This window comes from Juglans microcarpa x Juglans regia, chromosome 1D (assembly GCF_004785595.1).
Source record: "Juglans microcarpa x Juglans regia isolate MS1-56 chromosome 1D, Jm3101_v1.0, whole genome shotgun sequence".
Taxonomy (NCBI): domain Eukaryota; kingdom Viridiplantae; phylum Streptophyta; class Magnoliopsida; order Fagales; family Juglandaceae; genus Juglans; species Juglans microcarpa x Juglans regia.
The window spans coordinates 5,053,208-5,080,432 of NC_054594.1; the positions used below are offsets into that span (position 1 = coordinate 5,053,208).

Here is a 27,225-nt window from a genome sequence, read left to right on the forward strand (position 1 = left end):
AAAAAATTAAATATTAAAATTAGGGTGCGGCTACTATGCCGTCCCATTTTGACTGCTGGGCGGTAAAATCTTTTTTATTTTCTCTTTTCATCTTTTTTTAACATATTTAAATACGTTTAAAAAATAAAAAAATACACTAATACATTTAAAATCATTTTCTTAATCACTAAGTAAAAAAAAAAAGAATTTTGACCAGTGATCAAATGGAGATGTCAAGTTGAAAAGACAAAGTAGATTTTCTCTTAAAATTTGCTCTAACAGCTAGGAATAAAAAAAAAATTATGGTTGAATCAAATTCTACAGTGGTGGTGGGATGGTTTCTTACCGGTATTTGTAATTTTTGGTATATGCGGAATTTTTGGGAAGAAGTTAAAGCCTTGTTTCAGTCTATTCATTACAGTATCTGTCATATTTAAAAAGAAACGAATATGATAGCTGATTTTTTAGTCAAGAAGGGAGCTAAAAGTAATATTAGGACGTTTACTGGATCAAAAATTGAACTCAGGAGGCTTCATAGACTTTTGCCCGCTGATAGTTAGGGACTTCATTATTTACATAGATAATTTATTGCTTATTTGTTTGGTTGAAAATGGTAGTTCCTACGCCTTAGTGAGGGTGATTTAATAAAATAAAATAAAAAGCATAAATATAGATAAAAGTCACTGTTGGAAACAACCATTTTGCATACATGATGTGACATCATATAGATCATATATCTCTCAAGTTTAAAAAAAAGAAGTAGAGAATTAGAAGCAGTCATGTAGTGAATGTAAAGTGTGCACTGCTGTAATGACTTTTCTCTAACATTACTTTAAAAAAAAAAAAAAATGCTATGCAACAATCCCCACGTTAGTTTTCTAATAATTGCGAGTTTGTTGAATCCTAGTTATCCATATTGTAAAAGTTGAAACTTGTGATCTTTTCTGAGCAGCAAAATTAAAATTTTATATAGTTTGCCACATATAAAAGTTATAAAAAAAAAATTATTTTTTTGGATATTTTCTGTAATCCTGCAAGCTTAATGCATAGTTATGTACATAAACAACTAAAATAAAATCATGTTGATTTCACTTAAAAATAAAATATCAGTCTAATGAAAATCGTTCTTAAACCAAATCATCCTTGAGAAAACTAACATTGAATGCTTTAAAACATGTTGCAAGGAAAAATATATATATAAAAAAAAAATGGTATCTAACTATCATACCTTCTCATAAACTAATCTTATAGATAACCAACGTTTATAAATAATCTTAAATTATATAAATTTAATCAGAAAATTAAATAGTCGGATGCCACTGCTATAATCGAAGCAAAAAAAACCCAAAAATAAAAATTAATTTACTTAAAGCAAATTCCTTTAAGAAGTAAACCCACTCTAAAATCTTGATTCATATATAGTTAAAGTGTACACTTTAGTAACTAGCTAGGATCAAAGGATTTTTTGCATCCCTTGTTTTTATACAAGTTCAACCTGGCTATAATTGTTTGTAAAGGTAACAACATATATTTATACTGTTAATAAAAGGATCTTAGTACATGGTTAGTGAAAATCTTGACGATTCTTGAGAATTTTCAGTCAGTCTTCACAGATGTGGCTATTTTTTAATAAAATTAAAAAATTTTGCTTATTTAAATTGGACAAAAAGATTAAGATAAAAGGGTTTGTTATCCAAAAATTCCTAAATCAAAATTAAAAACAATTCATATTGGATTTGAGAAAAAAAAAAAACAAAAAAAAAGTAGAAAAAAACATAAACCAATCCCAGATTGGCTTGGACTGCAGTCGGCCACAACGCCCAAAGGCCGAACGTCCGCTAGCCACAAAAATGGCGGGCTGAGAGCGTATCTCCATTCCAAGAATCATTAATCTCTGTACACTTCTCTGCTAAGTTTCAACCATCTTCCATTCATTTCCAGGGTTTACCAGAGGTTTCTCCACTATTATTCTAGTCTTTAAAGCTTCAATGTCTTCTACTTCCCATGCTCTATGCCCTTCCCTCAGAACACGACTGTTCAACCCCTTCCCCAACAGATTAATCGCCCCCGCCCCAATATATCAGCACCGTAAGCCCACTACTCTCTCTGTCTCTTTTACTTCTTCAATTCACTAACTAAAAACTTGTTTGATTACCTTCCTGTATTTCAAGGAAGCAAATGTGAGCTGAACAGGAGGGGCTTCGCTTTCAAAGGAATTGTGGCTTCGGGAGTTTCGGTCATGGGCTCGTCTTTGATAACCGAACCCGTTCAAGGTATTTTTTTTTTTTTTTCCCTTTTGTTTTTTTCATATAGATTTGATTTGAAAATTCTGGGTGCTAGGGTGCTTAATTAGATGGGACATCTTTAAGTCGAATTTCTGTACAGGGGTTGAGAGATTGCCATTCAAGCCAGAAGGGTACAATTTTTGGACGTGGCGGGGTCACAGAATACATTATGTGGTGCAAGGAGAAGGGTCTCCGGTTGTTCTTATTCATGGGTTTGGTGCTTCTGCATTTCACTGGAGGTGTGTTCTCTGTACGCTCACATTTCCACATTTCATTGTTTCAATTGTACTGATGCTTTGAATAGGCATGTCATTGCATACATCTCTTTCGACTCTGCTTTGGAATATACATATACATGTGTCTGTGCGTGCGCCCATGTTTGTAAGGTGGAAGATAGAGAATAATATTGCTGTAAGGTGAGATCATGATGTGATTAAACCACATTTCGTTGTGAAGTTGCAATCTTTTTACGATTGGTTGGGAGTTGGAGTCATAGGTTCTCTCTTCTGTCACTTTTATGGATGATAACAAGTTTCATCGGCCCCAGATGTATGATGAAAATTCTTCCTCTTATCCATGTGTGCAGGTACAACATACCCGAGTTGGCCAAAAAGTACAAGGTTTATGCTATAGACTTGTTAGGGTTTGGGTGGAGTGACAAAGCCATTATTGAGTATGATACCTTGGTATGGAGGGATCAATTAGTGGACTTCTTGAAGGAGATAGTGAAGGAGCCTGCAGTTTTAGTTGGAAACAGGTAACGACCAAGAATAAGTGCGACTTCTTGCCTCTTATTTTCATTTCTATCATTCTATGTGATAGAAACTTCCATACCTTCATCTTGAGGTTTGGGATCACAGTTGTTTTTTTATGACTGGTTCTATGTGAAGAACCAGTCATAAAAAATTGTCTAACCACATATGAAATTTATGACTGGTTCAACGATTTTGCTCCTTTATTGGAAAACTTGTGACTGCCCTACTCTTATTTTCTGTTGGTCTTGTAAGTTAAGCTTGCGCAATTTTGAACAAGGGAAGGGAGGATAAATTATGCATCCAAATCACCTCTAATCTCTATCTTGCAATTACTCAAAAATAGTTTTGATCATTTTACTTAGGTGAAACTACATTTTACATCCCCGAACTACCACTCATTTTTTAATGTGTACAATTAATTACGAGTGTGCACCCTCAACTACCAATAGGTTTAATATGCCCCATAAAGTACGAAAAGTTGCAATGTGCACCCTAAACTACAACTGGGTTTTAATATGCACTTTCTTTAATATAAGTAATTAGTTCAGAGTTTAGAGTGCACATTAAAACCTATTAGTTGTTTGCGGTATACACAACAACTTTTGTAGTTTGAAATTCACTTGGAATCCTATTATTTGCTTATGGTGCACATTAAAGAATAGGTGGTAGGTGGTGGCACCAAATGTAATTTCCTCAACATAGAGAAATGATAATCGGGGCAATAGTTTGTTGGTTAGAATTAGAAATTTTCCTTTTACTAATAGGTGCCATTGAGAATGATAAATTTTTTAAATCATGGTAATTTTTCAGCCTTGGAGGCTTTACTGCTTTGGTTGCAGCAACGGGGTTGCCTGAGCAAGTTGTCGGAGTTGCACTACTGAATTCTGCAGGACAGTTTGGAAATGCTAATAGCAAAACTGATGAGTCTGAAGAAACAGTCTTACAGAAGTTTATTGTAAAGCCACTGAAGGAAATAATCCAGCGTGTGGTTCTTGGATTCTTATTCTGGCAGTCAAAGCAACCAGCTCGCATTGAATCTGTCTTGAAGAGTGTATGTCACCTGCTCCCTAATTTAACTACTGCTTTTCATTTCAAAGCTGTGTATCTCAGCAGCTTCTGTATCATTTGTGTCACTATAAGCAGAATATCTATTGATCCGCTATTAAATTCCGACTTTATTTGCTGATTTCGGGCATGACTAGTTAAACCTATATCATTTTGATTGTGTATGATTTCAAAGCATCATACACAGCTTCTTCACATCTCCTAATTTGTAGTTGAAAATTCAGTCTGTTGTGCTTCCTGAAATTTTGATTTACAACATGGCCTTATGTTCGTAATTATTTTGTGAATTGTTGCCATTATTTGGGGACCTATTAGTCATATTTACACAACAAACCCAAAAGAGTTATGATTGAGGCACCTTTTAATCTATTATAAAGCCAAAATTGGTCAATCACACACAATGTAGAACTTAGCACAAGCCCACACAATGCCTTTACATTCGAAATCCTAGACATGGCGTACCGCAATAATCTCCTTCGCATGAGTTCTTAACATTACCACATTGATTCTGATTAGAATTGTTATGATCCAAGGACATCTTAGTCACATTGCGCAATGGTCACAATTACAGTTCCCTGTAATTGTTTATTTATCCCAAAACAATCCAATTCCATATCCAATTTGGAACTCAACCCAGAATCCAAGCTACTGCAATATGTAGTGGGTGTGGGTATGTGACGCCCATGTCATAAGTCAATCTTGGCTATATGAGTGACTGATTATGATTGGATGGTGAGCAAATGTGATTAGCACGTCTCTGGGTTGTGACAATAGGTAGTGAAACTAATGTGATTACACAATATGACCTGCGATAGTATTGACATAGGTTGTTTGACAAGGACATCAAAGGCTTGACAGGGGATAGAACCTCAAGGATTTGGATTGTGATGAAGTCATCATGTGCCATGTTCCATATCAAGGGTATGCCAAATCATTCTAGACTATGTAAGGGATTGAAGGGTGGTCCAATAATGAATTATCCTTGGGGAAATTATATAGACGTGGCTAGCACGTCTTCAAGTTATGGCATATCCCAAGTTGTATGGTGTGAGAAAGCTGTGTGAATGTACATTGATTCTCATATCTGACGTGTATTAGGTTAATCTGGACTGTATAAGTGATTGCAGGAAGCCTAATATATACGATTAAAATTTAAAAGCATGTGATTTGTGTATTCCTAAGTTGTAGGATTTGTACATTATGCTGAATACATCATTTTTCTGACACAGGTGTATATAAATCCCTCCAATGTGGACGACTATCTTGTGGAATCAATATCAAGGCCAGCAGCTGACCCCAATGCCGGTGAAGTATATTACAGGTACTTGTGTAGATATGTGCTTTTACCTGTTTATATATAAGAACTGTTAAGGTATTTTCCAAGTGGTCCTAGAGAGTTGTAGTAAATAATAAATAGAAGGAAAATTATACTTTGCGCCCCATAAACTAACATCATATATTCATTTTTTGCACCATAAAGTACCAAAACTGATAATTGGTATCCTAGCCTACCAAATTTTGGTAATTTGTATCCCCGGTTAAAATCTCGATGTTAAGATCGAAATTAGAAACTTGCCTGATGAATAAGATGATGTCCATTTTCTCTCTTTACAGTGAAAGTGAATGGTTAGGTATGTTTATAAAGCAATGCCAATGATAGTTACACAAAGGTTTCCTTATTTGTTCTCCCTTGAATTCTTTCTCTGCATTTTATTAATGCTGTCCTATTAATTTTTGTCCACAGGTTAATGACGAGGTTCATGATGAATCAAAGCAAATACACATTGGACAGTGTGCTGAGTGAACTCTCTTGCCCATTGTTGTTGGTGTGGGGTGACTTAGACCCATGGGTTGGTCCTGCCAAGGCTAACCGAATCAAGGAATTTTATACCAAAACATCTCTTGTTAATTTACAAGCCGGGCACTGTCCACATGATGAAGTTCCTGAGCTTGTGAACAGGGCTTTATTGGATTGGTTGTCAAGTCTATCATCTGAAGCCTCCCCCCAGTCACTGTAACCTCTACAAATTTCATATATAGCTCCAATACTGTTCCTTGAGGTTTTACTTGTAATTTGGTTGTCAAGTCTAGCTAGCCATCAGCTGAAGCCTCTCTCTAGTCACTGTAACCTCTACAAAATTTCATGGCTTTATACTTCCAATGTCCCCTGAGATTTTACTTGTAGCTTGGTTGCAAATTCATCAATCAAGCCTTGATGAAATATATATTGCCGTTGCAGTTGATCATGTACTGCGCGCCCTTATCAATTTGTCATCATTCCCTCGTTAAGACAAAATGAAAGGTTTAGGCCTCGTTTGTTTTCGCAGATGAGATGAAATAAAATAAAATAAGATTAAAGTTAAAAGTTAAATAAAATATTCTTAGAATATATTATTTTGATATTATTTTTGTTTTAGTATTTGAAAAAGTAGAATTGTTTATTTTATTTTGTGTAGGAATTTGAAAAAGTTGTAATAATTAGATGAGATGAAATGAGATGAGTTGAGAGGAATTGTAAAAACAAACGGGGCCTTTAGTATCATTATTTTATGGTCCCTTAACTACTGCACCTTGCCGGCCAGTATTTTTAATCAGATACAAACTACTTTTTTGTGTCTTTCCATAGCTTGATGATTGTCACTTGCATGGAAAGTAGTCCAGTACCATGCTAAATAGTTGCCAAAAAGTTTCGGAAGCATTAAGAGGATGAAGAAATTTATTTATAGTAAGCATGCGTACTGACACACCAAGCATACCATTAATATGGAGGTTTTATATAATCAAACAAATATCATGGGAGGTTCTAATTAATATAATCGTTTAGATGAGAAAGGTTCCTGCAGGGTTGAACACTAGGAGCAACGTGACACCAGGAGATCATGATCTAGCTTTTCATGTTATAAGAGGAGGGAAGACACGAGGTTCGAGATGGTATAACTCATTCCCAAAAGGATTAATATTCGATCCTCATCTAAATTGAAGAAATCTAATTTTGTATATCCTCCAAGCAAAAAGCTGGACTTGATCAAGAAGAGGTGGTCTAGATATATCCTTCTTCACATTAGTTAGCATTACACTAGGTACTGCATTGGGCATGATGCACCAGATCCAGTATTAATTCCAAGCAACTAATTTAATTTGTTGGGTATTAATTAATTTCCCTCGGATCATTGCAATCCAAAGGATGATTTTTTACAGAGAAATTCTATTCACCATACTATCATCCTACTTTTATCTCATTAAGTAAGATGTAACACATTTGTCACTATTATATGATCATTTATTACATATTTCTTTATTATCGAATGGTGATGAATGTTCCACATACTATTTAGTATGATCAAAATAGGATGAGAGTATGGTGTATAACATTACTCAAAAAGTTTCCCTAGCTAGTAGCTACCATCTTCTTCTTCTTTTTTTAAATGTACGTGCACATATGCAATGATGCAAGATGATTTACTTGTACATATGCAATGATGCAAGATGATCATTTACAAGTTGTAATGTTTAATGTAATATTCATGTGGCTTAATCATTTAAGCCCGAATATTTAATTAATTAATTTGTGTCTTATTCAACATGAGAAGTTTGTATATATAGCAGTGGGATGATCCAAGAACCTTGAACAAGATCCTCTATCTAAGCCTCCCTGCCAACATTTTTTCATTCCATGAGATTGTATCTCTGTGGGAGAAGAAGATCGGAAAGACCCTCGAGAAGACTTATGTTCTAGAGGATGAACTTCTTAAGAAGATCCAGGGTGAGTAAGAACAGTTTTTAGCTGAAAGATGACGTTTGCTTCTAGATCTAACTCACTGTCATGGGATTCTAATTACCTAGTTTCAATGACAGTGGATCAGCTTGTCTAAAACTTGGGACATTTGTTTGTGGCAATATATACTGTTTACCATGTACAATAAAAAAAACAAAAAAATAGGAGCTCGTGAAATCTCCATGCTCTGTGTCATTTGCTAGTTTTCATTTGTTCCCTTGTTTATCTGTCATATATATAAACCGGCCTAGGACTGGGGATATATCTTTGCATGTAGTGTTGTTAATTCCCATGCTAGTAAAGGTGGCAAATCGGTTATTTATGTTGTGTTTGTAATAATGGAAATAAAAAAAACTCCTTATTCTCAAAAGGTTCTTATATATCATAGCTTGTGATAGTACATGATGCTAATTAATGATCATTTAGCGCTTCAAATGAGATTTTCTTTTGCCCTTGCTTATAGAGGGCCATGGAAATTTTCGTCCAAACCAGACTTGGAACTAGCTGTTAGTCCAACGATTGAATTTTTTTAAATAAAAAATAATATATATAATTGTTTACTTATTGGTAGTTAGAACTTTATTACAAAAGTTGTTAAACTGTAGGTGAGATTTTAATTTGCTTTACTCATGATACAGTTCACTTTCACAACAAAATGTCTAACTGCATGTTTGATATTGTGAAATATATAACTTTGAGCTGTAGGGCTTATAATTTATTGCTTAAGTAATAATTTTTACTATTAAAAAATTATTTACTTTTTGTAACCATATATTTTGTTACATTTGTTTGAAAATAATTTTAAAAAGTACTTTTTGAAATAAAAAGGATGATCATTTGGTTTTTTAAAAATTATGACTATATCTTTAAAATTTTGAAAGTTAGAATTATTTGAAAGTTTTATGGATATTTTCGCCTATTAACAGTCTATTTAAAATTTGAACTATATTCTGAATAATTTGGAAAATCACATTTGAGATAAGCTTTTCCTTACACGTACTTTTTAGCTTATTTGAAATTAAAAAGTACTTTAATATATAACACCAAAATAACTTAATTTTTTATGGAAAATGATTTATATATAATATTTTTTACAACATTTTACACAACTATGTTTTAAATTATGGATAATTTTGTAAAACATTTTCTAAAAATAATATCATTTTATAAAAATATTTTTATTTTATAACATTATTGTGTAATATCTTATATAATGGATTGTGTGTATATTATTACTTATTTTTTATTGAGAAATGCTATACGGCATCCACTGTAGTGGTGCACACAATGCACACACTACGTGGATGCCTCTAATCCAATTATTTTTTTTCTTCTTTTGGCTTCTCTCTCTCATCTCTCTCTCACCAGCGTCTCTCTCTCATCAACTCTCTCTCATCATCTTCGCTCTCTCTCATCTCTGCTCTCTCTCTCTCTCTCTCTCTCGTCTTACTCTCTCTCTCATCTCCACTCTCGGTCTCTCTCTCTCTCTCTCTCGTCTCGCTCTCTCTCGGCTCGCTCTCTCTCATCTCTGCTCTCGCTCTCTCTCTCATCTCTGCTCTTTCTCTCTCGTCTCGCTCTCTCGGCATAAAGAACTGAAAAAATATTAGAAACAAAGACGGAGGCCATGTTTACCCTCGTGGTAGAGTTGTGCATGCCTGCAGATAATCAAGCAGAACATAAATCACTGTTTTGTCACCAAGGTGATGCACTCAAACCAGAAGTCATATTTACACCTGTGAGTAGGGTTGTGTAATCTGCGAATAGCCAAGTTGAACGTAAATCATTCTTCTAATTCACCATTTAAAAATGCTAACTTAATATCAAGTTGAAACACTTGCAACTCTAATTGTGCAGTTAAGGCCTAAACCGGTCTAATTGTTTTCATGCAAACTACTAGTACAAAAGTCTCATGAAAATCCACTTCGAGCTGCTGTGTGAAGAGACAAATCCCATATATCGTGCTTGTGATTATACTTTGCAATATGTTTCCATTATTCTCTCAATTTGTACAAGTCATTCTTATGTTAGCTTACATTCCTTTGTAGTAGCTGTACATTCTTATTTTTTCCTACACAGCTGTACAATGTAATTGCTCATCATCTATAAATTTGTATAAATGGAAATACACAAGCCTTGTATCCTTGCAGGCTTTTTCACATTTACATGCATGGTATCAAGAGCCACACAAAAAAAAAAAAACTTGAATAATGTTATCCTCTTCAACCTCTAAAATCCCCTTCAGTGGATGAAATTTCGTCACTTGAGTTCTTTTCACCTAAAATTCATTTACCCGACATCCTTACCAAGCTTGCCTCATCAAATTACTTACTTTAGAAAGCACAAGTGCTTCCTATTCTCCGAGGTCATGGACTGCTAGGCTATCTCACAAATGAATTGCCCTACCCACCCACCACAATTCTCGATGTAACAATCATTTGATCACAAATCCAGTAGTAACAAAATCATGTTTGCACCTTGACCCATTGATCCTTGGTTGGATCAATAGTTCTCTCTCAGATGCCCCTCTCTCATAGGTCACTAATTGTGAGACATCGCATGATGCATGAAAAGTTCTTGAAACCTAGTATGGTCGACATACAAGAGATCATGTTCAGCAAATGCGTGGAGAGCTTTAAACTCTCACCAAAGGCTCTTCATCCATGGAAGAGCATCTACACAAGGCCAAGTCATTGGCCCTTTCTCTCCATGGTGCCGCAAAGCCTATGGATGATGATGAATTCATCAACTGCATTCTTCATAGTTTGGGGTCAAAGTTTGATCCCATCATGGTAGCTATTAATGCAAGAGGCAATTTTCCTTTGTTGGAAATGTAATCGGTATGCTTAGAGATTTTGAGTTACATATTTCCATTGTTGCTTACAACAATTCTTTTGTTGTTGCTTTGTATACTAGTTGTGCCACTGGATCGAAATCAACTAGAAATAAATACAATCGTGGCAGAGGCTTCATTTCGTACGCAAGAGGTTATCGTGGAAGTCCAAGATTTCAGGATTGCATGTCTATGGGCCGTGCTCACCAACCCACTAACCATGGCAACAATGACAGAAATCCAGTACGTGGTGGTCGAACCTCTCGCATTACCTGCTTCTGGTGTAATGGCCCAAACCATAAAGCTGATGCATGTTGTGCCTCGGATGAAGAGGCAGATCAGTACCAAGCCTTCCTTGTTGTCCAGGCTAGTGACACCGTAGGTGAACCTTGGTTCCCAAATGCCGGTGCAAATCATCACATGGCTCCAACAGCTACTAAAGCTCAAGGTACTAATATGATAATGGTTGGGAATGGGTCTAATCTTCCCATTTCTGAAGCTGCAACCTTTACAATTCCTAATACATCCTTGAAATTGAAAAATACTTTGATTGTGCCATCTCTACATAAAAAGCTTCTTTCAATTTCAAAGTTCACAACTGACCATCACTGTTGTTTCATGTTTTACCATTGGGGTTTTTTAATCAAGGACCTGCAGACGAGACAAGTGTTGTTTAAAGGGCTCGTGCATGATGCTTTATACCATTTGTCTTCCCCTAGATCTACTGCATCTCCAATGGCTCTTCTCACTAATAAAGTGTCTTGCAATACATAGCATGCTCGGTTCAACTACCCCAATATTAGAATTCTTCATACTTTGTTCCCTTGTCTATCTATTTCAAATAAACAAGTGAATTTTTGTGGAAGTTGTGTTTTAGGGAAATCTTCCAAATTGCCCTTTCAAAATTGCAATACCCATGTCCCAATATTTCTTCACACACTTCACACTATGTGTGGGGCCCTACTCCTCTACCTCATATAATGGTTATCGATTTTAACTTGTCATTATTGATGAATTTTCATGATATATCTAGTTCTTTCCTTTGGCATGAAATCTAATGTTATTTCCATTTTTTGAACTTTTCTCAAGATGGTTGAAACTCAATTTAATACTTGTGTCAAAGTCATTCAAAGTGATGGTGGGGAGAATTTGTCAATCATAAATTAAGAATTATTTCTCATCTCATGGTATTGTGTCATTCCTTGTCCTGACACTCCCAAACAAAATGGTCTAGCTGAACAGCGTCATCGCCATATAGTTGAGACCACTCTTGCTCTCATGGCTCATTCTTCTTTTCCGACAAAATTTTGGACTGCTGCTTTTCAAACTACAATTTTTTTCATTTATCAATTCTCCACTTCAGTTCTTAAGGGTAACACTCTATAAAAACTGGTCTTTCACTCTCCTCTACCTTACAACTTCTTACAGATGTTTGGATGCACATGTTACCCACTTCTCACTCTTTTTGGTTGGTCCAAACTTCAGTTTAAATTCACTCCATGTGTCTTCCTCGATTACACATCACAATACAAGGGGTATAGGTGCATGAATTTAGTCACGAGTTGTATTTATATTTCAAGACATGTGCTATTTAATGAGGATCAATTTCCATTTTCTAAGCAGGTGATGCCAGATAGAATTTAGATTAATTATGGTGGCTAGTTTCAGCAAATGATCAACACAGAGAAGACAAGAGATTCACCCAAAAAACACATAGAAAACTCTGAAAATTTATTAATTAATAATAAAATTCAAAATTATTTTATAAAGCCCACAAGCCGGACTTAAATAGCTATAAAATTCAAAATTATGAAGATTTTTCTAAAAATGAAAAAATCTCTAAAAATGGAAAAATCTAAACTATTGTATGAGAAGTAAATACATAAATAAACAATAATCCTACCAAAAATTTGATCAAAATTAAAACCGGAATCACTTCCAGACTTAAAACTAAATATTTATTAACAAAGTAAGAATAAACATAAATATATAATTTGAAAAAAAATAACTTACATCGTAAATATATATGATTTAGATGAAAATAATTGATATTATTTTGAAGTGATTTGGGAGAAAATAATTCAAGTTCAAGCAAGTTATCCATGTTCCTTTGTAACGACTGTCTACAAATAGACATGGGAAACCAAACCAACCAGTGGTTGTTTTTAAGAAAGACTAAAGAAAATTCCAACCAAATTAGGTGTCATTTATCAAACCTTATCGATTGGGCGAGGTAGAAACTGTCCATATATAAGCTGACGGAAGCACCGTTTTATATTTAAGTAACTCTGGTTTGGTTTCTTCACTAACCCAAGATAGTGGCAACGCTCTGATTTGACCATAAACACCGCTCCCATCCATTTCTTTTGAAACTCCGAATGGCTCAAAAAAGCAAGATTTTGATAATCGGAGCCACCGGATACATCGGAAAATTCCTAGTGGAGGCAAGCGTGAAAGATGGGCACTCAACTTTTGCATTAGTCAGAGAAAGCACAGCTTCGAGTCCTGATAAGTCCGAACTCATTGAGAGCTTCAAGAGCTCTGGAGTGACACTCCTCTATGTATGTTTTCTTCATGCGTGTGATTTTCTTACTTTGGTTTGGTATATTAATCATGAGAACTTTTTACAGGGAGACATCTATAATCATGAGAGCTTGGTGAAGGCAATCAAGCAAGTTGATGCAGTGATCTCTGCAGTTGGGTTTCAACAACTGGGTGATCAGGTGAAGATTATTGCTGCCATCAAAGAAGCTGGAAATATCAAGGCAAGCCATCTTGCTAATCATCGCCCTTCTATCAATAGTCTCTACTCGTCCTTCTATCTCTACTCTTTCTCTTTTATCCTCCAAAAGCACAAGGAAAAAAAAAAAAAAAAAAAAAAAAAAGCCATCTTGCTAATCAACCTTTCAATATATTCGTTAAAAGTTCTTTCCCCTTTTTGGATGCAATTTGGAACTAAATGAGTAAAGGAAAGAAAAATTATGGGTGGGTTTCAGAGATTCCTCCCATCGGAGTTTGGAACGGATGTGGATCGTTTCCATGCAGTGGAGCCAGCTGCAAGCCTCTTTGCTCTTAAGGCTAGCATCCGGCGATCAATCGAGACCGCAGGAATTCCATATACCTACATCGTGTCCAATGGCTTTGCTGAGTCTTTCTTGAGAAACCTTGGACAGGCAGGTGCTACAGTTCCTCCAAGAGACAAAGTTATAGTAATTGGCGATGGAAATATCAAAGGTATTGGCATGAAATTAATCCACTTTTTTAACCTTTGATGACTAATCTATATGTAAATGTAAGTGGGATTAGATCAGCTATTTTGGTTATAAAAGATCTTTTTCCTTGTTACAGCAATTTTTGTCAAGGAAGAAGATATTGCTATTTACACCATAAAAGCAGTGGATGATCCGAGAACCTTGAACAAGATCCTCTATATGAGACCCCCTGCTAACATTTTGTCCTTCAATGAGATTGTCGCCCTGTGGGAGAAGAAGATCGGCAAGACCCTGGAGAAGATTTATATTCTAGAAGACCAACTTCTTGAGAAAATCCGGGGTGAGTTAATACCAAAGTTTCAATAGGGATACTTTCATGTTGCTACGTTTTGATTAATAAGGAAAGTGGATTATCTTGTTTATCGCTAGAAACTATTTTTCCAACCAGTAACTGTATGATCGCAAGATTCAAAGTAATATAACACTACAGCCTTTAATTCAAAGTGTTACCTATTAGTTGATGAAACCAAGCCTTTAATCTACTTGGAGTTTCCTCTTGAATTGAGCAGTTCCTTGTATTTCTGGAGAATGCAAAGATAGTTTAATTTCTGGTTTCTGCAGAATCTCCCGCCCCCACAAACATCATTCTATCCATCGGATACTCTGTGCTAGTGAAGGGAGATAGTATAAATTATGAGATTGATGCTTCTTTTGGAGTGGAGGCTTCTGAGATTTATCCAGAGGTGAAATACACTACTGTGGAGGAATACCTCGATCGGCTTGTCTAAACTTGGAAATTTGTTTGTGGCAATATGTTCTGTTTACAGTGTGCAATAAATAAAAGAACTTGTGAAGTCTCCATGGTCTGAGTACTGTGCATGGCGCTTGCTACTTTTCCTTTGTGGGCTTGTTTATATATTTGTCATATAAACCCTTGTGCTGGAACGTTTGTACTGTTGTATCAATCTTAAGATAGTATTTATGTTGTTAATCTCTTGGTGCTTCAAATGAATCTTTTGCTTTCTCTGGTGGAGGGACATGGAGACTTTCCCCTAAACCCAGTTTTTAAACCGATGGTTTGTTCATTGAGGGACTTACTGATTAACCTTGTGCTATGAATGATTTCTTTTTCTATGCTTGCGCTACCATGACAAAGGAGTTTCTTTTTTTTTTTTTTATGCCATGTAACTTGAAAAGTGAAAGGAGTAAATGAGATCCAACAAACAATCAAAGCACCATCCCATGACCTCTTTAGCTGTCAAATACCTACTCCATCTGTCATGGCCAACCAAACCATCCCCTCGCCCCAAAAAAGAAATATTGAATAAATAAATTGGGTGACACCACCTATATTCTTGGAATAAGAATTTCAAGAGATAAAAATTCAAAATATGATATGTAGATCGAGAAAAATATGTAGAAAAAATATTTAAAAAATTTGATATAAAAAATTGTAAATCCTTAAGTACACTTGTTTGCAAATATCATATTTTGAGTAAAATTATGTGCCCAAAACATGATGAAAAAACAAGCAAAATGCTTAAAATTCAAATATTTATCACAAAGAATTCATGCACTTCACTAAAGATATAGTGAAATGAAATCACCCATAATATGTGATTAGTGAGAGTACATATGGTAAATGGTGTGATTAAATAAAATAATGACAAAAGTGTGTGCACATAAACGTTTGTCATGCTTTGACGCTGATCTGCAAGAGTTGCCTATGAGAGTTGAGTTGTGGAAAGCTTATATTGATACCAAGGTAAAATACTTAACTGGATTCATCACCGTTGTGTGTTCGAGTGAGAGTTGTAGATTTAAGGGGTGACAATCACACACCAAATAGTATACCTGTAATGACCCTATCCAATAATTCTAATGTCGGAATATTGATAATTTTTATTGGACCTAAATTATATTTAATGGGTCATATTGGATAAGTCTATGAGCGATAAATTATTGAGATTGATTAAGAGTCTTAATTAGGCTCAATAACTAAGGTAAATCTCATTTATTATTTATTAAACGAGGTAGATTCATTTTAGAATTTAAAGATGGGCCATGAGAAATTTATTTCAATTTAAAATTATCACTGATTGAAGTCCCCTACGCAGTCCCAGTCACAACCAATCCTATATTGAATGAACTACTAGATTATTTTTTTAAATTCAAACTCTCTTCTTAGATGATCACGAGTGAATGTTCAGCAGATTAGTGTCACTATATGTATTAACAAAGTTCAACTCTAACTCGTCGACACCATCTCTCAAATCTCTTTATAAATATTTCCATTCCGTATGTTATTTGGAAAAAATCATAAACCTTGATAAGTGTAACGGTTGAACCCAAGATACCCAATCCAGCACAGTGATCGATTTTGTGCTAAAAATTTTAGAAAGCAACACTACAAGATAAGTAACTTGATCATAAATTAGGATTAGTATTCGTTAGCTAGTTATATATAATATTATTAAAGCCGGTTCTTTTGAAGCTAGTATTTATGTACCATGCATGTCATGATATTTGCAAGCACGTCATTCATCATATTTCATTTTTATATTATAGTTATATATGTATTATGCATCTAAAGTTGTATAAAACACATAAGCTTTCATAAGATCAAGTGTGAGATATGCTCAAAACAGTTAATCAGATGGCTATTCAAATTCATGGTACCAATGTAGTTTCAAGGTAGATGTGCAAGCCATGGACTCAAGTGTGGTTCACCATAGTATGCTAGAATACTATCAGTGGCTCCCCTTATGGCCGCGGAATGTGGAGTCGATGCACAACCTCACACACAGGGTTAGTTGGCTAGTCAGACTAATCAGATAAATCAATCATGCATAGTATAAGCATCAATATGATCAGTCATGATTTTAAGCTCAACATGAAATATTTTATAAAAACCTCATGTTAATTATTTTTTACATTATAATGGGTTTCTTACAGAGTCATCGATTTATTTTAGTTTATTTTTATGTTTTTAAACCATTCCAGGTTAGAATATTTATGAAGGTAAAGTTGCAGGGCGGGACTTAGTCTAGGGTGGCGTGACAGTGGCCTAGGTCATGTATAGAGATTGTATGTTATAATTTTTATGGCACGGAATTTGAGAAATTTTAATATATGCTTCCGTACACTCTCATTTATGATCTCAATATTTTAATACAAAATGATTTTATACCTGGTGCTTCCTTCAGAATAAAAGAAAATATTTTAAGTCAAGTTCAATAGTAGTTTTCCGGTTCTCTAAAATTTTTAAAAATGATTTATTCTTGACACTAGGGGAGCGGGATGTTACAATACCCCTTTCTTTAGATTTTCAATTTCTCCATGGTGATGGTTCACATGAGGGAATTAGTTGAGGAAGTGTCAAGAAACACAACCGAGTCAAACGATTGTGCCCGTCGTCAATGGTTGCACCATTTTTCAACGAGTGCCTTGTGGTCTATAAATAGAGATCATATGTGCAATTCAATCACTTGCAATTTCTCTGTCTATCACCAACTTATGGGACAACTTATGGGATAAATACAGTATAACCATATTGTACAAACTTACTCTATTTTTCGTTCATATTTTCTTTTAACACATACTTTTCTGTCATGGGCTGGCAAATCATGAGCAGTAGTTCAGAGTTCTATGCAACTCTTGTTGTAGTTCAGAGTTCTATCCTCCATTTTAGCTGCTTGACATAACTGTTTCCATAAATCTTTGAAAGACAAGGGAGGGAAGTATTTCTTTTGTAGAAACTTTGAGCATTGTCCCCACACATCCTGAGCTGCAGGGCAACTCCAAATCATATGGAGGATAGTTTCCTCCTCCCTCAAACATATTGGGCAAAAGGGCTCTTCAATAACTCTTTTATGGCACAGGTTTTTTCTTGTGGGTAGACCATTTCTGCAGGCCTTCCATAAGAAATTTTTTATGGCAGGTGTCACATTTAGTTGCCATAAAACCTTCCATTCTTTCTCAACTTTATCTCTACTAGAAGTTTGGGCCTGGAACTGGGTTATCATTTCCTTGTGTAGGTGATATGCTCTTCGAACAGAAAATTGGCCATTTGGTGCACTTCTCCATATTAGTTTATCTGGAAGACTTGAGTAGCTAACGGGAATCTGAGCAATCATCTAGCTTCTTCCTCATCAAACAAAGCCTCCAATTGCTCCTGATTCCAGCCTTTAGTGTCTGGATCAATCAAGCTGCTCACTGTAGCTTGAGAGTCCCTAACTTTATCACTAACCACTTTACCAGAGATGGTCTGGGGGATCCACTTGTCTTCCCATATCTTAATGCTCCTGCCATTTCCAACTCTCGACATTGATCCCTTTTTCATAAGATTTTGAGAGGCCAAGATACTCCTCTAAATGTATGAGGGTCTAAAACCCATTCTAGCTTCCAAGAAAGAGGAGTGGGGGAAATATTTATGTTTTAACACCTTAGAAGCAAGGGAGTTGGGATGCTGAATAAGGCGCCATCCCGTTTTGCCAGCATTCCAAGGTTAAAACTTTCTATTTCTCCGAAGTCCAAACCTCATTCTGACTTTGGTTTCCCCATAGAGGACCATGAGATCTAGTGAATTTTCCCTTCCTTGTCTTGTTGACTCCACCAAAAATTGTGCATTATGGAGTTCATTCTTTTAATAAGGGATCCAGGCAGTTTGAATACTCCCATACAGTAGGTAGGGAGTGCTTGGACCACAACCTTTAGCAAGATCTCTTTACCTGCTTCAGAGAGGGTCTTAACCTTAAAGTTACAAATTCTTTTTCTCATTTTGTCAAGGATGCTTCTAAAGGAACCTGTTTTTTATCTCCCCACCATGTATGGCAATCCAAGGTACTGCTCATATGAGGAGCAAGATCTAACACTAGCAATCTGTAAGATCATAGTTTGAGCCAGATGATGAGTATTTCTGCTAAAATGTATAGAAGTTTTATCTTTCTTTAGCCTCTAGCATGAGGCCTTCTCATACAAGGATAGGATATCAATAAGTTTGCACCATTCCAAAACATTGACCTTGCAAAAAAGCAAGCTATTATCAGCAAAGAATAGGTGGTTGATGTGAAGTCGACCCCTTGCAATTGGAATGCCAGCTAAGTCCCCTCGGGCCTCAGCTTGATTCAGCAACCCAAATGATGAACATATATGGGGACAAAGGGTCCCATTGTCTAATCCCTCTTGATGGATTAAACAATTGTTGAGGAGTGCTTTTGACCAGTATAGAGTAAGACACAGATTTCACACAATTCATGATAAGTCTAATCCATTTTTCTGGGAACTCCATCTTTGTCAAAGCAGCTTGGAGGAATGACCATTCAATTTGATCATAAGTTTTACTCATGTCAAGCTTTAAAGCCATGTGACCTATCTTCCCTTGTAACTTCCTATTCATTGAGTGGAGGGCCTCAAAAGCCACAATTATATTGTCTGAGATTAATCTACCAGGAGCAAAGGCTAATTGAATGGGTGAAATGATCTCAGGCAAGACTTTCTTAACTCTGATGGCAATGGATTTGGAAATAATCTTATAGAGGACATTGCACAAACTTATAGGCCTAAATTCAGTGACCTTCTTAGGCTCTTTTATTTTGGGGATTAAAACTATAAAGGTCTCATTTAATTGTTGTAAGCTACCTCCAGAATTGAGAGCAAAGAGAGCAGCATCACATACCTCCTTTCTAATTGAGCTCCAGTGTTGTTGATAAAAGGCTGGTGGGAATCCATCGGGTCCTGGTGAGCTGAGGGGATTCATTTGGAATATAGCCTCCTCTACTTCTTGTTCAGTAAAATCTTTTGACAAGTGAGAGCTCATGTCACTATTGATCCTGGCTTCCACACTGCCCAAACAATCATCGATTCTTTCAGGGTGGGATGTAGTGAACAACCCTTTGAAAAAAGATTGGAACAGGTCTACAATAGCCTGTTGAGTGCTTGCTTCAGCTCCTTCTTCATCTTTAATGCATTGAATAAGGTTTGTTTTCCTTCTTTGGTTAGCACAAAGATGGAAGAACTTTGAGTTCCTGTCACCCTCCTTTAGTCACTTCTGTTTTGCTCTTTGTTTCCAGGAGACATTCTCCTCTTCTAATAGTTGATTAATTTCCCCTTCTATTCTTTTAATCTCCTTTCCTAGGTTTCCTGTGTTCGAGTTTTGGAGTGATCTTAAGAGCTTGTAGTTAAGTTTCATTTTTGAGTTCCCAAAAGCCACTCTGCTCCATTCGATTAGCCCCTCCTTACAATTAACAAGTGAAGCCATTGTCCTATCCATCTTGCTAGTAATCAGTTGGGGTCTCCTCCATGCCTCCTCAATCACTCTTTGACACTCCTCTCTAGAGGCCCATTTGGCTTCATACCTGAAAGGTCTAGCCCTCTTAGGGATCAAACTACTCTTAGTACTCCAAAACACCAGTAAAGGTTTATGGTCAGAGGAGTGGACAGGCTCTACTTCAACCGAGAAGGACTTCCAGGATTCAAACCAAATGGCATTCCCTAAGGCTCTGTCTAGTCTCTCTTTGGTGAACTGAGCTCCTTCCTTATTGTTACTCCATGTAAACATATCTCCCTTATACCCTAGATCACTCAGGCCACATTCTTCCACAGCTTCACAAAATCCTCCATCTGATGGATAGGTCTGTTAGCAGCTCCCCATTTTTCGTTAGCATGCATAATTTCATTAAAATCCCCAACACATAGCCAAGCCATGGGGGTGTTGGATTAATGCTCTAAGTAGCCTCAATTGTCTTTCCTTCGACCAGTATAAGGGGAGCCATAAAAGCCAGTTATCAACTAGTTCTTGTTACCCATATTTTCCTGGATTTTAAGGAAAATATGATTCTGAGAGAATGTGTCCAGTGAGGCATTAACTTCCGCTCTCCATATAAATGCCACCCCTCCACTGAGTCCTTTGCTCTCCACCCCGAAGCTAAACTCAAATCCCAGCTTATTTCTTACTTTCTCCACTCTTTCTCTCCCACACTTTGTTTCTAACAAGAATATGAGAGATGGGCTCTTAGACGTCACAATCCTGTGAAGTTCACGAACTGTCCGAGGGTTTCTAAGCCCTCGGCAGTTCGGAGCCCTCGGCAGTTCCAACTTATGCACATCATAGATAATGGTGGTGGCTGGAAGCCTTAAGTTTTTCTTCCAACTCATAACTGGAATCATTGGTCTTTTGTTTCTTCTTATTACTTTCATTACCGTCTGTCTTAGAACATGTTTTCAACTTCCTTTTGGCATTACACTAGTTTGACACATCTGAGAAACTTGGTTCATCCATGGAGAAAGCCTTATCACGCGCTCTCCTCTTCCAAGAAGCTCTCATTCTGGCTTCTGCCAGATCCTTGATTTGCTGGTGCAGGAAATTGTCCAGTGAGTTGATGTGACTAGCCAGCGAGATGTCAGGGTAGGGAGAGGCCTCGCCTGCACCTCTATCCTTCTTGGGAAGGTCCAACTGTTTTTTTTTTAGCATTCCTTGAGTCTGGGCCACTTCTATAATGGATGGACCTTCTTCGTTTGGTAACTGCTCTTCTGCCATAACAAGATAGTCAACTGACCCTTTTTCAACCTTCTGATCCGTGACAGTAGGGGGATGGTGCTTTTTTCTTAGTCCCCCACGTTTCATTGAATCTCATCTGACGAGTCTTTCCCTTGGTCTTCATGCCTCTTTCCCTGAGTCCATGCCGAGCTTTCTTCCTGGTTTCCATGGAGTGTGGATTGGAAAGTGTTCCCACCATAGCAGTGAGAGTCAAAACCTCTAGCTCTTGTGGGGTTGGCCCTGAGCCAAGGGCCATATTGGAGGCTTGCATCCTTTTTGAGTTCTCTACTATGGCCTTGGCATTGCTTGACATGAACGATAGACTTGCAGGCAAAACAAAAAGACGGGAGCCTCTTGTACTTGAAGGGATCCACCGTTGCAACCCCTCGACTGTTATAAACCTCCCTCTAATTAATAGCTTAGTAGTATCCACTTCAACCCTCACTCTTAACATGTTCCCCCATCTGCAACCTGTTTCATCGGTTTCAATGTCGAGCACCTTCTCCATCCCAGCAAACAACTTCATTCCAATCTCTCTTGTCATGCAGGCCATCGGCATGTCATGAGCCTAGATCCAGAACAATTCTCTAAAGGAAATTAGTTCCTTTAATGGAACTTGCTCATCTATCTCTTGTAAACCCACGAGGTTCCTATCGAAGGACCATGGCCTCTCCTGAAGGACCTTATTTTTGTCTCTTACATGCAGAAATTCGACAAACATCCTGTTTTCTCCCATCTCCTTGAAATGGAGCCATCCTTCGGGTCTCCAAACCTTGGACATTGTTGTTTTGAAAGCATGACGATTCACCACTCTATCATCTTTGATCATTAGAAGCATGCACCTTTTTCCTTTGTCTACAAGAGGTTCCAGCACCTCGCTCTCCACTCTCACTGAATCATTCTCTTGTTCGGTAAGAGTAAAGCCTTCCCATTGCTTTTGCAGTGCCTCCTTCATGAACCCAATGAAGACCAGTCCACCCTCACGCCTCCCCTTGCTGGAGCAAAGACTCACCTCACCTCCTAGAGAGAGGACCCTGAAGTCAGACGGTTGAGTGCCGAGGAAATCTTCCAAAGAAGGAACTTGAACTTGGACAACAAGATATCCATGTTCATTTGTAATGACATTCCACAACTAGACTTTGGAAACCAAAACAGTCAGTAGTTGTTTTTAAGGAAGACTAAAGAAAATTCAAACCAAATTAGGTGCCATTTATCAAGCCTTACTGATTGGGGGAGGCTGAAACTGTCCATGAGCTTAAGGAAGCCCGGTTTTTTTAGTATTTAAGGAAGTCTGGTTTGGTCTATTCACTAACCCAACATAGTGGCAACACTCTGATTTGATTATAAACACTACAGCCCCCATCAATTTCACTCGAAATTCCCTTGGAATGGCTCAAAAAAGCAAGATTTTGATCATCGGAGCCACTGGATACATCGGGAAATTCCTAGTGGAGGCAAGCGTGAAAGATGGACACTCAACTTTTGCATTGGTCAGAGAAAGCACAGCTTCGAGTCCTGATAAGTCCGAACTCATTGAGAGCTTCAAGAGCTCTGGAGTTACACTCCTTTATGTATGTTTCCTTCATGCGTGGGATTTTCTTATGTTGGTTTGGTATATTGATCATGAAAACTCATGAAAACTTTGCACAGGGAGACATCTATAATCATGAGAGCTTGGTGAAGGCAATCAAGCAAGTTGATGCAGTGATCTCTGCAGTTGGGTTTCAACAACTGGGTGATCAGTTGAAGATTATTGCTGCCATCAAAGAAGCTGGAAATATCAAGGCAAGCCATCTTGCTAATCAACCTTTCAATATATTCGTTAAAAGTTCTTTTCCCTTTTTGGATGCAATTTTGAACTAAATGAGTAAAGGAAAGAAAATTATGGGTGGGTTTCCGAGATTCCTCCCATCGGAGTTTGGAACGGATGTGGATCGTTTCCATGCAGTGGAGCCAGCTGCAAGCCTCTTTGCTCTTAAGGCGAGCATCCGGCGATCAATCGAGGTCGTAGGAATTCCATATACTTACATCGTGTCCAATGGCTTTGCTGAGTACTTCTTGAGAAACCTTGGACAGGCAGGTGCTACAGCTCCTCCAAGGGACAAAGTTTTAGTACTTGGCGATGGAAATATCAAAGGTATTAGCATAAAATTAATCCACTTTTTTTTTTTTTTTTTTTTTTTTTTTTTTTTTTTTTTACCTTTGATGACTTATCTATATGTAATTGTAAGTGGGTTTAGATCAGCCATTTTGGTTAAAAAAAATCCTGTAATTGCCATTTTCCTTGTTACAGCAATTTCTGTCAAGGAAGAAGATATTGCTATCTACACCATAAAAGTAGTGGATGATCCGAGAACCTTGAACAAGATCCTCTATATGAGACCCCCTGCTAACATTTTGTCCTTCAATGAGATTGTCGCCCTGTGGGAGAAGAATATCAGCAAGACCCTGGAGAAGATTCATCTTCTAGAAGACCAACTTCTTGAGAAAATCGGGGGTGAGTTAATACCAAGTTTCAATAGGGATACTTTCTTGTTGCTTCGGTTTTTTTTTTTTTTAGGAAATAGACATTATTTCATTTTATAAGGAAGTTGTCTCTGTGACTCAAGTTACAAGCTAAATTAACTTCTGTTATAAGCTTCCTCATGCACAAATATCTTTGCGACGGCCATTGTCTGAACTTCAAAAAACTCTCAAAAGAGAGTATCAATCTCTGTATAAATTAGAAGTAAAACCAACCCGCATCCACACTCTATCCTCCAATGGAGGAGAAGTAAACACCACACCCATCCTCCAAACCGGAGGAGAGAGGAACCAATATTGCTATAGACACAAGTCTAATAGCCTATTTCATTTTATGATGGCAAGATTCAGAGTAGTATAACTTCATAGCCTTTAATTCGAAGTGCTAGTTACCTATTAGTTGATGAAACCAAGCCTTTAATCTACTTGGAGTTTCCTCTTGAATTGAGCAGTTCCATGTATTTCTGGAGAATGCTAAGATAGTTTAATTTTTGGTTTTCTGCAGAATCTCCTGCCCCCACAAACATTTTTCTATCCATCGGACACTCTGTGTTAGTGAGAGGAAATGGTACAAATTATGAGATTGATGCTTCTTTTGGAGTCGAGGCTTCTGAGACTTATCCAGAGGTGAAATACACAACTGTGGAGGAATACCTCGATCGGCTTGTCTAAACTTGGACATTTGTTTGTTGCAATATGTTCTGTTTACAGTGTACAATAAATGTAAGAACTTGTGAAGTCTCCATGGTCTGTGTACTCTGCATGGCACTTGCTACTTTTCATTTGTGCCCTTGTTTAAATATTTGTCATATAAACCCTTGTGCTGGAACCTTTGTACTGTTGTATCAACCATAAGATAGTATTTATGTTGTTAATCTCTTGGTGCTTCAAATGAATCTTTTGCTTTCTCTGATGGAGGGACATGGAGACTTTCCTCTAAACCCAGTTTTTAAACCGATGGTTTGTTCATTGAGGGAGTTACTGATTAACCTTGTGTTATGAATGATTTCTTTTTCTATGTTTGGGCTACCATGACAAAGGAGTTTCTTTTTCTATGCCATGTAACTTGGAAAGTGAAAGGAGTGAATGAGATCCAACAAACAATCGAAGCACCCTCCCATGACCTCTTTAGCTATCAAATACCTACTCCATCTGTCATGGGCAAACCATCCCCTCGCCCCCAAAAAGAAATATTGAATAAATAAATTGGGCGGGGTGGGTGGTTGTCATGGATAACAACCAATGAGTTGAAGAAGTAGTCCATGTTTTTTATGTGTTTAAAGAACTCTGGTTTTCTTCATTTGAAACTTCAACAATCCCAATGATAGTCACAACTCTCTGCTTTGCATAAACCCACTGCTCACCCATTTTATTTGAAATCGTCACGGAATGGTGGAAAAAAGCAAGATTTTGATAGTTGGAGCGACCGGATGCTTCGGAAAATACATAATGGAGGCAAGCGTGAAAGGTGGACACTCAACTTTTGCATTGGTCAGAGAGAGCACAGCTTCTCGTTCTGAAAAGTCCAAAGTCCTTGAGATCTTCAAGAGCTCGGGAGTGACACTTCTCTACATATGTTTTCAACTTCTTCCGTTGTGTTTTTATTACTTCGGTTTAGTATTTTGGGATCAACGTCACCTCAAGTTCTTGCCTTGTGAAGAACTTGAAGACCTCAAGTGGACCCACTTTTGTTTATTTCTCTCTACTTGAACCAATTCAAATTCAGGCAAAACCTTCGGAGAATCTTTTTTGCAGTATTCATAGATAAACTAGCAGATTGCAAGATACAAGTTCTAAAGGGGTGGGAGTCGCCTACAGTTCTAAAGGAGAAACTGCTTGAAGCGGTTTTAATATAGTCTGATAAACAGACTATAATACTGCGGCTAAAAGCCGCAGTAAAGGGTTGTGTGCTGCATCTTATTGGTTTGGATTGACTGAAAGAGACTTTCACGTTCACTTTAGCTTGATCCTTGGTTAGAGAAAGCGGGAACATAGGAATGTAACAACCAGAGAATGCGTCGATACGCCGGCATAAGACCTTCATTGTCTGTGGTGGCACGTGTGGTTCACGCGCGTGGTGGTTGTAGGTGGCCGGTAGGTAGTAGATCGGGACATCTTGGTGCTACGGACGGAAAACGACAAAAAAAAAAGGGAAAAAAAAACTCTATGGATAGCTCTGGCGTTAGCCAGACAGAAGGAGGGAGGGAGGAGCCGAAGCTCCAACCCCCCTCTAGGCGGTGAAAATGGAAGGAAGCCGACAGTTGGGTAGAGAGAAAAGGACCTCTGGGTAGAGAGAAAAAGAACAAATCAATCTTTCTTCTCCTTTTTGCAGTATTTTGATGTTAAAAGTTTTGGTGATTTTTCACAGGGAGACATCTATCAATATCATGCGAGCTTGGTGAAGGCAATCAAGCAAGTCGATATAGTGATCTCTGCAGTTGGGAAACAACAGCTAGCTGATCAAGTGAAGATAATTGCTGCCATCAAAGAAGCTGGGAATATCAAGGCAAGCAATCTTGCGAAACAAATTCTCAATATTCTCCTTTGGCTTTTTTATTGTAATTCTTGAAATCGAATGAATGATGATAAGAACTTAGAGAATGAAATATGGGCGGGTTTCAGAGATTCCTCCCATCAGAGTTTGGAATGGATGTGGATCGTGTCCTTGCAGTTGAGCCAGCTGCAAGCCTTTACAAGTCCAAGGCTAACATCCGGAGATCAATTGAGGCTGAAGGAGTTCCATATACATACATAGTATCCAATGGCTTTGCTGGGTATTTATTGCCTAACTTTGGACAGAAAGGTGCCACAGTTCCTCCGAGAGACAAAGTAGTAAGAACTGGAGACGGAAATCCCAAAGGTATCAACATAAAATTCATTCATCTTTGCCACCAAAATTACTTTCTTTATTGGTAAATGTATGTAAGTAGGCTAGCTAGATCAGCTACTTCACTTGCTGAAGATCAAGTGATTGATATTTTGAACCATGTTTACAGCAATTTTTGTCAATGAAGAAGATATTGCTACCTACACTATAAAGCAGTGGATGATCCGAGAACCTTGAACAAGATCCTGTACATGAGACCCCCTGCAAATATTTTGTCATTCAATGAGATTGTCTCTCAGTCACGCAGCGTTTGTGAAAGGAGATGCTACAAACTTTGAGATTGACGCATCTTTTGGTGTTGAGGCTTCTGAGCTTTATCCAGAGGTGAAATACACTACTGTGGATGAATACCTTGATCAGTTTGTCTGAAATACAAC

The 27,225-nt window shown here is 37.3% G+C and overlaps 3 protein-coding genes and 1 pseudogene across 5 annotated transcripts; all 4 read left to right on the forward strand.

Moving 5' to 3' along the window:
* Nucleotides 1–1,771: 1,771 nt before the first annotated feature.
* LOC121236845 (pheophytinase, chloroplastic) lies at nucleotides 1,772–6,330 on the forward strand. 2 transcript variants are annotated; one of them, XM_041133326.1, is made up of 7 exons: nucleotides 1,772–2,067; nucleotides 2,151–2,252; nucleotides 2,365–2,503; nucleotides 2,851–3,021; nucleotides 3,830–4,070; nucleotides 5,314–5,405; nucleotides 5,829–6,330. In XM_041133326.1, exons 1-7 carry the CDS (start codon nucleotides 1,968–1,970, stop codon nucleotides 6,100–6,102), a joined length of 1,119 nt encoding a protein of 372 aa, XP_040989260.1. In that variant the 5' UTR covers nucleotides 1,772–1,967; the 3' UTR covers nucleotides 6,103–6,330. The 2 variants fall into 2 exon arrangements, with proteins under 2 accessions (XP_040989260.1, XP_040989266.1); XM_041133332.1 differs by having other exon boundaries at nucleotides 1,774–1,932.
* A 6,660-nt stretch (nucleotides 6,331–12,990) lies between these two features.
* Nucleotides 12,991–24,836, forward strand: LOC121236865 (eugenol synthase 2-like). Of its 2 annotated transcripts, none has more exons than XM_041133353.1 (5): nucleotides 12,991–13,250; nucleotides 13,320–13,454; nucleotides 13,686–13,923; nucleotides 14,038–14,241; nucleotides 14,523–14,892. In XM_041133353.1, exons 1-5 carry the CDS (start codon nucleotides 13,068–13,070, stop codon nucleotides 14,687–14,689), a joined length of 927 nt encoding a protein of 308 aa, XP_040989287.1. In that variant the 5' UTR covers nucleotides 12,991–13,067; the 3' UTR covers nucleotides 14,690–14,892. The 2 variants fall into 2 exon arrangements, with proteins under 2 accessions (XP_040989287.1, XP_040989295.1); XM_041133361.1 differs by lacking the exon at nucleotides 14,523–14,892 and adding an exon at nucleotides 24,467–24,836 and having other exon boundaries at nucleotides 13,053–13,250.
* LOC121252707 (isoflavone reductase homolog A622-like) lies at nucleotides 22,604–24,117 on the forward strand. The gene is made up of 5 exons (XM_041152481.1): nucleotides 22,604–23,009; nucleotides 23,089–23,222; nucleotides 23,337–23,575; nucleotides 23,732–23,935; nucleotides 24,077–24,117. Exons 1-5 carry the CDS (start codon nucleotides 22,827–22,829, stop codon nucleotides 24,115–24,117), a joined length of 801 nt encoding a protein of 266 aa, XP_041008415.1. The 5' UTR covers nucleotides 22,604–22,826.
* A 514-nt stretch (nucleotides 24,837–25,350) lies between the features above and the next one.
* On the forward strand, nucleotides 25,351–27,225 carry LOC121236875 (annotated as a pseudogene).

Excerpts from the sequence above, each read along its gene's own strand:
- LOC121236845 (XM_041133326.1), top strand. The coding sequence starts at position 1,968 with ATGTCTTCTACTTCCCATGCTCTATGCCCTTCCCTCAGAACACGACTG. Across the intron at positions 2,068-2,150 it reads CGCCCCAATATATCAGCACC|GAAGCAAATGTGAGCTGAAC; the intron begins GTAAGCCCACTA and ends CTGTATTTCAAG. Across the intron at positions 4,071-5,313 it reads TTGAATCTGTCTTGAAGAGT|GTGTATATAAATCCCTCCAA; the intron begins GTATGTCACCTG and ends TTTCTGACACAG.
- LOC121236865 (XM_041133353.1), top strand. The coding sequence starts at position 13,068 with ATGGCTCAAAAAAGCAAGATTTTGATAATCGGAGCCACCGGATACATC. Across the intron at positions 13,455-13,685 it reads AAGAAGCTGGAAATATCAAG|AGATTCCTCCCATCGGAGTT; the intron begins GCAAGCCATCTT and ends GGTGGGTTTCAG. Across the intron at positions 14,242-14,522 it reads ACTTCTTGAGAAAATCCGGG|AATCTCCCGCCCCCACAAAC; the intron begins GTGAGTTAATAC and ends TGGTTTCTGCAG.
- LOC121252707 (XM_041152481.1), top strand. The coding sequence starts at position 22,827 with ATGGCTCAAAAAAGCAAGATTTTGATCATCGGAGCCACTGGATACATC. Across the intron at positions 23,576-23,731 it reads TGGCGATGGAAATATCAAAG|CAATTTCTGTCAAGGAAGAA; the intron begins GTATTAGCATAA and ends TCCTTGTTACAG. Across the intron at positions 23,936-24,076 it reads ACTTCTTGAGAAAATCGGGG|CTTCCTCATGCACAAATATC; the intron begins GTGAGTTAATAC and ends TTCTGTTATAAG.